The 10,499-nt window shown below is 37.7% G+C and overlaps 1 protein-coding gene across 1 annotated transcript; it reads left to right on the forward strand.

Annotated features, from left to right (window-relative positions):
- Positions 1-612: 612 nt before the first annotated feature.
- Positions 613-3,655, forward strand: LOC103703938 (NAC domain-containing protein 21/22-like). Its single transcript, XM_008787016.3, has 3 exons — positions 613-1,265; positions 2,119-2,384; positions 3,006-3,655. The coding sequence occupies exons 1-3, from the start codon at positions 1,097-1,099 to the stop codon at positions 3,393-3,395; spliced, it is 825 nt and encodes a 274-aa protein (XP_008785238.1). The 5' UTR covers positions 613-1,096; the 3' UTR covers positions 3,396-3,655.
- The last annotated feature ends 6,844 nt before the right edge of the window (positions 3,656-10,499 follow it).

The following is a 10,499-nucleotide window of genomic DNA, read 5'->3' on the forward strand; positions in this document are numbered from 1 at the left end:
ATATCTTGCATAGATTTAAGGCATTCCAATCTTTTTCTACGATCCGCCTTGCACAAATATCGAATGATGATCCTACAGCTGATGTCATAAAAAAAAAAAAAGATGAGTCATTCTTTCGTGGTTGGAGGCTATGACTGATAAGCTTGCGGTCACTGAGAATTGGAGTTTATTATTATTATTATTATTATTATTATTATTATTATTATTATTATTATTATTGGAGGGAAGGAGACATGAAATGATCTTTCTTCGTTCTGTAGTATAATATACAGTCATACTACAAATATTCTTGAAGCATTCCCAAGTGATAAGAAATACAACAGTCGACGGCTACATTGTCTAATTCCTCTTTCTTTTTTTGTTCTTGGACATAATAAAAATACATTGTCTGAATTCCATCTCAATTATTGTCCAATTATAGATTTTTCTTTCGTACAAGTTAGCTCAGACCCACCACCTTTGTGGATCGATGGCATGGATATGGATAGAGCCCACACGTGCTTGGCATCATTGATGCTTTGTAGCAAATAATTTATCCAACGACAAACTTTTTAGCCAATTATTTCCTCATGCCAACTTGTCGTCACATCCAATCTCTTTTTATCATTATTTTTTGCCCCCAATCGTAACAACCTTAAATGCCTGGAAATTATTTTGCATTCACGTCATGACACATCAGCAGTGGGGGGCTTTGCTCATCCCTTGAAAGATTTCTTGTGATCATGGATCTTCTCTAGTTCTTGCAGCACAAGCATGAGGCCCTCAGCATCTTCCCGGAGATTGCGACGGCAACACACGCCTGCTGCATTTTATATGGATGAGAGCTCAAATAGCAAGGGCAGCTTTCAATGCCTAAGCATCCAAAATTCCAAGCTTCCTCTTCTATATACAAGCAGTGAAACCTCCTGCTCTCAAGAATCTAAGCCTCTTCTACCTTGCCGACTCCCAGCGGCAAGCCTTGAGCAAGTCCTCCTAGTGCTACTGCAGCTAAAAAACTCCCTTTGATCACCTTTGCCACTCTCTCCTCTTGCAATCTATATTTCTATACCTATATATATATATCCAGCTATCTACTAATTAGAAGTACATAGATAAGATGGGATTGAGGGACATAGAGTCCACACTGCCACCAGGGTTCAGGTTCTACCCAAGTGATGAGGAGCTTATTTGCCACTATCTCTACAAGAAGGTGACTAATGAGAGGATCTCTGAGGGAACGTTGGTGGAGGTGGATTTGCATACGCACGAGCCGTGGGAGCTTCCTGGTGATCAGTTTCCTTTCCATTAATTCTCTGTAAAATTACATGCATGCCTGCTCACTAGATCCATACTAGGATTGGATTCTAAGGTTCCTTTTCCTCCTCCTCATGCCTCTAAACTGTTATTCTTTTCTTTACTTGGAATCTTCTTTCTTTACTTGGAACCTTCTTCCCTATAAATATTTGGCTTCTTTCAATTTGATATATCGTTGCATAATTTTGATACGAATTAACGTTTCTTAATTTTCTCATCAGCGGTAGAAAGTTATAATAGCCTAGCTTCTTCTTTCTCTTATGAAAAAAAAAAACTGTTCCCATGCACATGATTCAGACGAATTTCTCATGGATTTTCCTTAGTTCGGTACATTAAGAAATTCCGAGTACAGTTAAGCAACGATTGAGCAATATGACCTTTTCATTATCACTATCTCGTAGAGAAGTCTGGAAGGAAGGTTTTTGCATTTGATGGTGCAACTTTTCTTCAAGTTTTTACCATGATGACTATGCTATGATGCTTGTAATCTACTATAACCATGTGAACAGTATTATTGAAATTAATTAAGCAAAAGCTGTGTTACTTATCCATCGAGCTTTTGTATCCTAGTGGTTATCTATTGGTTTCTTGTAGGACAAGAGTTCCAATGCTTTGTAATGATGTCCATAAAAATCCAATCCTGTCTATTCAGAAGGTATCACATGAGGGATAATACTATTTTGCTGTCCCTCAAAACCTATCCTTGGAAAGCTAAGGCTAGCTCCATGTTGCTTATCTATCCATGCTGTAGTTTTATATTTATCTAGCTTATTCTTTATGACTGCTCTAGCTTGAGAACCAACCATCTCCTTTGATTGGTCTCAGATGTGGCTAAGCTCAGTGCCAACGAGTGGTACTTCTTCAGCTTCCGGGACCGCAAGTATGCCACCGGCTCACGCACCAACCGCGCAACCAAGACCGGATATTGGAAGGCCACCGGAAAAGATCGCACGATCCATGAGCCTTCCACACGTGCGACTGTTGGTATGAGGAAGACATTAGTGTTTTACCAAGGGAGAGCTCCAAATGGGGTAAAGACTGGATGGGTCATGCATGAGTTCCGTTTGGAGACCCCAAAATCACCCCCCAAGGTATATATATATATATATATATATGTATATATATCACCTCCACTACTATTTCCATGGTTGCTTTCTAATTGTCTTGATTTCCACACGCATGTAGCTTTGCTGCAGCAGTAGCAGTTCTTTGGTGAATAGTTGCAAGCTTACTAAGTCCTCTTGTTTTCATCCTCATACGTAGAACTTTGGACCGAGTGGAAAGTACAATTAATATTGCTGTTTATCTCGTATGTTTTGCTAATTAGTGTTGTCTCTTATAGTCATTTTGCTAATTTTAACGCACGATGCAGTAGTGTTTTATCCATAAAAAGTTAGGAAATCTATCTGAGAATATGAAAAGATATACCCACGGACATATAACACTACAAAGATCTCAAAAGAAGAGTTTAAAGAAAATTTATTTTCAATTATAACTTCGGGTATTGACCGAACAAATGCACCAATAATTTAGAAGGGAAAAAAATTTAGTAACCGTGAGCTTCCTCATGTACCTGCCGAAATGTGGGCCGGAATTAAAGCTTGGCTTGACATGCTGTGCAATTACAACATTCATTAATTTGAGGCAAACTACGTACATATTCCACCCTACCTAGTTCCTATTGCTCATTTGGGTGCACTCTTCTGTGGCAGGAGGACTGGGTGCTATGTAGGGTCCTTCACAAAAGCAAAGGGGAGACGCAGCAAGACAATAACATTGGCTTCTTCTCTTGTCCGACTTCGGGGCCATCCTCTTCTCTGGTGGACCAGCCGATGCCAGATGGGTGCTATGACCCGACGAGCTCATCACTCGTCCCTCACCAAGATGACAGCAGCTCAAACCCGCTCCTCAATTTGGCACTCCTGCATTGCGACTTTCTTGATCACTTCCCACATGAGGTGGGGATGAGCTCGAGGGGAGGGGATGAGCATGGATTCTTCTTGGATATGGGGTTTGATCAGGACCATGACATGAGGGAGGCGGGGATGGCAAACCTAGAAGGTGTGAGATTCCAAAGCGGCCAGGATAAGCTATATTTTTAGAGGCTTTGGAATATTGGAGCGAGAGGATTTTGATGTTGGTGCATGCATGCTTCCAAACTCGGTATTTCATGTCGAGATATCATTTGGATTTTAAGGGAGCGAATTGGGTGGTATATATATATGTATATATTTGTACATTTGTTGCCTAGTTGGTGATCATCTATGCAGTACTCATGCTGTTATTTGTAAATATCACATTTGTTGCATCTTATAAAAAAACTATTTATATGCAGGAAGAAATTGGATTAATGAGTGCTTAATTACTTATCTTCTTGTGGGATATTTACTTTTAGATACCTATTCTGGCATTGGTTTGTTTTTTACTCCCCCTTAATTCTTTTGTTGTTGTACATAAAAAAACGCCTGAGTCATCACGCGCAATGCCCATGAGAAACTCATGTTTCGTTAATGATCTTATCTATGGTCTTGCACTCAAGGAAAAGTTTGGAGTTGAGTGTAATTGATGCTTGCTTACATAGACAGATGGGAATATTTTTGGGCACCACCGAACGTTACGGCAAATCAGGCCTCCACCTGCAACTTTTTTTTTTATATTTGAGAATAGAAATGAGTCTTATCCTCTACGGTACATCTAGTGGACTGTGTTAATCCTTGGGTGTTCCTGCTTTTGCTGATACAGGAAGTAAGGATTAATTACAACGAGGTTAGCGATAGCTAGACGTACCGTGCATGCACCCAGCTTCCTTCGTTCATGCACGCGCGCGCGCGCGGAATCACATATAAAAAAAATTCTTAAATAACCGGGCCCATCAGCGACCTTCTAAGGAAAGTGCACGAATATATCTTAATCGCTCTGCTGGATCGGGTCTTGTCACAATAATCATAATATCTATTCGGATCTTGTTCTATAACATTGAACTGCAATATTAGGTCAAAGGGGCTATTTTTTTTCTTTCAAAAGTGTGATTTGAAAACAAGAACGAAATAAAGTTTCTTTTTATGGATTTATCGTAAGAACATCCCGGGCTACTGTATTTATTGATATCAAATCAGATAATAATAAAAACTCATCTGGTTCATAAAAAGATAATGAAAAAAATAGAAGGATACCTTATATTTCATTGAAGTTGTTAAAAAAAAAATAAAAAAATAGCTTTTCTATATAAATAAAATTTCTATATTTTAAAAGAAAAGAAAAACTCATGTAGAGTAAAAAAAAAGTCTAATTTTCACGGGATAGAAATTGAAATAATTTTTAAAAAATATTCTAAAATTTATAGATAGAATAAAATAAGACCTTCTTCTTTATTAAAATATTTATATATTTTTTTAAAAAATAAATATTCAACCAAATATAATGTACTTAGAATATGTTATTTTTTTTTCTTATGATCAACTAAATATACAAAAATTATTTTTTCGAGTTTTATATCTTTTTAAATATTTATTTTTTAAAAATATTTTAGTAAAAAAAATCACCAAATCAAACGAGTACTATAAAGCAGGGATCCTCGTTTATATTTAGTGAGCAGCTGCCCAGCCACATCGATAAGGGGGGTAACCCCTGGCGTTGTGCATGTCCTAAACAGCTTGTGCCAGTATGAAAACAAGTACGTTCGATGCATGCTCGCACTAAATACGGTAACCAGTCTACCACCCTGAAACTAAAGAACGATAAAAAAATTATTTCACAAATCACCACTGGCCACCCCTATCGTCCCTCTTCCATGGTGCACCCTGCATTGATTTCTTGTCAGTTTCTCATTTAAGGAGCTTCCGTGGGCTGCTTTCTTTCATGACCTGGTATCCCCGTGACGCCAACTCTTCTCTCAAATGTTCCAACTCTTCCGTGATTGAAGACTTTATCCATCCTTTTACTTCTTCCTGCCAGCAAGATATCATAAAGCTGGCATGGATCGATGTTGGCTCACGGATTATGGCGCTGCTGCCCTTGGAGGGATGCTTGAGGCCATTGTTGTGGGTCGATACCAAATACTTTTGCGTTGCACCGCGCCCCCCATCCCAATTCAACATAATTTTTCTTTGAGCAACAACCCCTTAGATTACAGAGATTGTCTACCTAAAAGTAGTGTTCCAAATTCATGACTAAGTACGTTCAAGCTGATCCATGAGTTGGCAAATCTCTTTTTCTTCAGTTAATTAGTAAGTAACACCAGGAGGCGACCAATTCATGCAAAGGTTAATGTCCTGCATGTGGCTTGCAAGGATTGGTGTATCTATGGAGAATTGCTGTGAAACATGAAGCTCTTTGAATATTGAGAATGGGTGCCTCAAAGTATATATTTTTAATTAACTACTTTCTTAACCTGACATATATACAAGACTAGTTGTGAGCAGACCATTTCCATTCTCAAATTGGCAAGAACTTTATCAGTATTATTTGTACATTTCTTCACAGGTGTTTCATGGTGATCGATTGCAAGCAACTTATTAGATGTTTTAGATTAAAAATTTTTGGATTTTGAAATTTTAGATTTTAAGAGGTTGTTTGGTTGCCAAGATGAAAAAGGTCAAAAAAATCGAAAGTTGTGATTGGAAGAAGAAAATCATAAACGTAAAAATATCTATACATATATAAAAGAAATGATAATTTTAAATTATTCTTCATTTTGTCTATCATTTATATATAAAAATATAATCATATTTATCTTAAAAAAAATAATTGTCCCTCTAACTTTTTCACTTGCATTATCTAGCATATAGGCTTTCTCTCCATTCCCAGTCTAATCGCATCCCTTTATTAGATCTCTCAAATAGATTGGATTCTATATCTTCCTTTAATCCAACTTGTGAATATATAGTTTTACTAAAATACAATATTTTAAGAAAAATAATGAAAAAAATTACTATACATCTTATTAGAAATGAAATTGATTTAAAGTTAACATACAAAACTAGAAAGAAAAATGAGAGAACAAAAAGGAGAAATGGGAAAGAAAGAGACTAAAAAACCAACTAGCCCGACAAGTCTAAAGTGGAAAATTTGAATATCATAATTTTTTGAGAAAAAGGAGGAGATTGCCCCCATCTAGCCACTTAAGTATGGGCAGGATACAAATATACTACATTAGGTAGCTCCCATAATTTTAATTTTGTGATTTGACTATAACACTATCGAATTTACAAAATTTTAATTTCATGGTTTCACAATAGCACATTCAAACAATCAAGATTGTAAAACAATGGATCATGGTTTCTAAAATTACAAAGTATCATAATTTTTTTAAGGCACATCCAAAGAAAAGCAAAGAATACCCTAAACTTCAAATATTTTCACTGTCTAAAATTTCATGGGTGTGTACCTTCTAAAATACATTGTCTTAATACGACATATGCTTTGATGATTTTTTAATTTTTGGATGCACACTCCTATCTTTTGTGTACCTTCTAAAATACATTGTCTTAATACGACATATGCTTTGATGATTTTTTAATTTTTGGATGCACACTCCTATCTTGTTAAACAATCTCAATGATAAGCGTTACAATTACGCTCCACATGTCATTTCATCTATCTCTTTTCATGAATTAAAATAGATCATGAACTCTTCGTGAGTAACTAGACACATGAAAAAGAAAAAGTTCTTTTTTCTATTTTTCTTTTTTTGTTTTCTTTTTCTCTACCCTTTTCTTTGTGTCTTGCAATGAAAACTTATGAACATCTTTATCGAATGTCTCCTGCATTTATATTTTGAATAAATTACACGGACATCCCTCCAAGTTTGGGGCTCGTCACCTAACAATTTAGAAATATACATTTTACTACTTAACTTTTACTATGTGTATAACCCATAATGCCTTACCGTTATCTTTGGCATGCCCCATGATTTTATGTGTATATATACACTGAGATTTAATAAGCATACACGCTTGGCTTGATTTTAATCATCATAACAAGTTTGATATTTCAAATAATTTTGCCAAACATAAAAATTTAAAGTTCGAAAAATATTGAAATAGCAAAAGAATAAAAGAAAATGATAAAAATAAAGAATATAAGATATTTTATGACTTAAATAGGTTAAAGAGCAATGAGCTCAGCATAGTTCGTTAAACTTATTTAACAAAAAGATTACGATGAAGTGTTATGTGTATATTTTCAAATATTGGGCTTGGAATCTGTAATTATCCCAAACTTCGAGACTTTACTCTTATATTTTTATAATACTAATAAATTAGTTTATAAAAGAATAAATATTTAAAAAGTGAAAACCATGAACAACGGGAAGAACCAGCCGTGGCACAATGAAGTTGGATTCCCCCGAATAGCCGCACAAGGAAGGAGGCTAATCTTTCCAGCCTACTATTATTGACTTATAAACCGAAAAGCCGGAAGCCCTGATCACATATTTTAAGCTCTATATTCTACATGCTAGTCACCAAAAAAACGTGGCACCTTGGCGAATCAAGAACTTAATCTTCTCAATAGAATACTCAATCTATTCTTATTGGAGTCATACATGGCCAATTTGGTGCGAACGAACGAACCCTTTGTTTTATTGCTACTCTTGGGTCCTCCTGCAGCCCTTTGTTTCCACAGGGCATATATCAGCAATCAGTCCCGAACCTTCTTTGCCTTGGCCGCAACCAGGAGCGGCCCAATGTATTTAGGAGACTAAGGCCGTTTTGTCTTTGAAGCTTTCCCTGCAATGGGCCGGCCTAAGGCGAACTCATAGGAGGGCCTTTTTCCTTTCCATTTTGTCATTGAGGTCTTTCCTACGGTAGACCTTCTTTGGGTTGGGGCCTTAGGCAACCGCTTCAGTCGCCTAAGGGTTGGGCCGGCCCTGGCCACAACTGTGTCCGCCATCAAAGTTTGATTTGGAAGTACTTGGAATCGATACAATGAGCGGCGACATCAATCCAAACATCAATGGTGGATGTGGCAATAGCCGGTTTTGCCTGCTAGATTTTGGTCATAACATTTAAATTTTTCAACCTACCAAACTCCAATCGATCCTTTGAACGTATTTAGTTTTCACCTATTAGATTGTTTTGTATTCATCCTTCCAAACAGACAAACGGCCAACATGGTAGAACGAAGTATAATTCAAGCCCTATTTGGTAGAGTCGTTGGTAGTAGAACTCTCGAATGTAAAGCTTTTTGATGTAAAACTTTTTAAAGTAGAGTTTTTATAAAAAATATTTGTTGTTTGGTAATTACATTTTTAATAAATCAAAACAGCTTTCCGACGCATGCTAAAAGTGCTTTTCTGAAAAAGTTTTTTTTTTGGAGCTTTTTTCAAGAAGCTGTTTTAGCTTTCTGGTAAAACTAAAATAGCTTTCCGATTTTTTACCAAACACTTTAATTTTATCTAAAAGTACTTTTAAAGAATGAGAAAGTACTTTTTGATCCATCAAAAGCTCGAGCCTCAGTCTTCAAGAAGAAGCCAGAAGCCGCGGTTGCTGTTGTTGCGTAGTCTCCCATTAAATTCCTGACAATGATGACCGTGTCTTCCAATGCGGCACGCTTGCAAGGGGAGTTGATTTGGAAGGATTGGTTGTGGCCCAATCTTCCAACCAAATGGTTCCGTGGGAAAAGTGGAACCTCGGACACCAAATGAGGATTCCCCAGGAAAGGCCCAAGCCATGACATGCAAACTACTTTCAACCCACCAAGACCGGGCCGGCTTATTAATTGTCATGAACTCAAGTCAGGTCCATTGGTCTTGATACCGGAGGTCAGCTCAGCTACAGTCCACTCTCTGTTAGAGAATAATTGGTGGAACCATGAGAGATTAAGAGTTCTATTTTGGGTTCATTAACTGCTGAGATTTGCCGCCAATTTTCGTGGGGAGTATCCAAAGGTTTAGTTAGGTTTTGTTAGCCATTTCAGTGAAGAGGCAATCCAATCTTGGAATCCAGCCTGCTCCAAAATCTTTAACTACATTTGGATTTGATGAAGTTAGTTCATGTAGTTCTTAATAGCTCCTCTTTTTTTTCCCCTTTAACTTTGGGAGATGCTCTCGATATCATTTTAATTAATTGAAAGAATGGAGGATCGGATTTATTTCATTATATAAGGTTTGCCATGCGGTCACCGAGCACTGTTGCATGGGGCGTTGCGGGTGCCTACTTGGCTTTCCATATATGGCTGGATAGGAACGACAGAGTGTTCGAGGACAGAAAAGCTCCCCTGAGGTCAGTTGTGGAAAGAGCTATTCGTCTGGCCGCTGAGGTCATTGAGGCTATCATGGTTGTTTTCATCTGGGATGGCTAGCTCTTTTTGGAAGCCCTCCACCTTCTGGCCATCTCAAGATAAATTTTGATGATAGCCTGCCCGCTAGTGGAGATAGCGTTGGAGTCGCACTTGTGATCAAAGACCCTAATTCTAGATTGATTGCTGTAGGGGGCAGCGTACCTTCGAGGCATCAGCACTGGGGGCAGAGCTCAAGGCTGGGTAGGAAAGAATATGCTATGTGAGATGGGTGTTAGAGGCTAGGAGTATCATCCTTAATGAGGACTTAGTTGTGGTGATTGAGAGGATACTATAGGAGGGGCTGAGGAGCAGACCATCTACTACTAGGCGACATCCGGCAGTTGCTGAGGAAGTGCGGTACTTCCAGCCTGTGTATGTATACTGAGAGATGAACAAAGCTGCTGATTGGATCATCTTTTTTGCTGCCCATCATTTCTAAGAGATTCTTTGGACCTGACTTGTATCTGTTCCTTCTTCTCTGTATCGTTTTTTTTTTTTTTTTTTTACTCCAATAATAGTGCTTTCGTGGAATTAGTGTGAGCGGCCGAGACGATTGTATTAAAAAAAAAATACCGGGGATTTGACGGAATTGATCTCACTAGGTCCTCTATCAAACTTGCGTCAAAATGGCCGTGGTGGTGACGCGCGCACCGATCAACCCAAGGCATTTACCCCTTGGAAAAAAAAAACGCCACGTGGATGGACTGATTTGAAAATCATTAAGTTGGCATTAAATCTCAACCAATCTCCGGTGGGGAATGTCGGCAGATGACCTGTTGCGTTCCATAAGATGGCATCTTCATTATATCAATTATTATTGTTTAATCTTCATGAAAACTAGTTTTGCCTTTTGCACCGAAACAACAACAACAGTAATAAAAGGATTAAAAAAAAAAGGAAATTCCCACCTGCCTGTTGTTCTGAGA

Source organism: Phoenix dactylifera, chromosome 5 (genome assembly GCF_009389715.1).
Source record: "Phoenix dactylifera cultivar Barhee BC4 chromosome 5, palm_55x_up_171113_PBpolish2nd_filt_p, whole genome shotgun sequence".
Classification (NCBI taxonomy): Eukaryota; Viridiplantae; Streptophyta; class Magnoliopsida; order Arecales; family Arecaceae; genus Phoenix; species Phoenix dactylifera.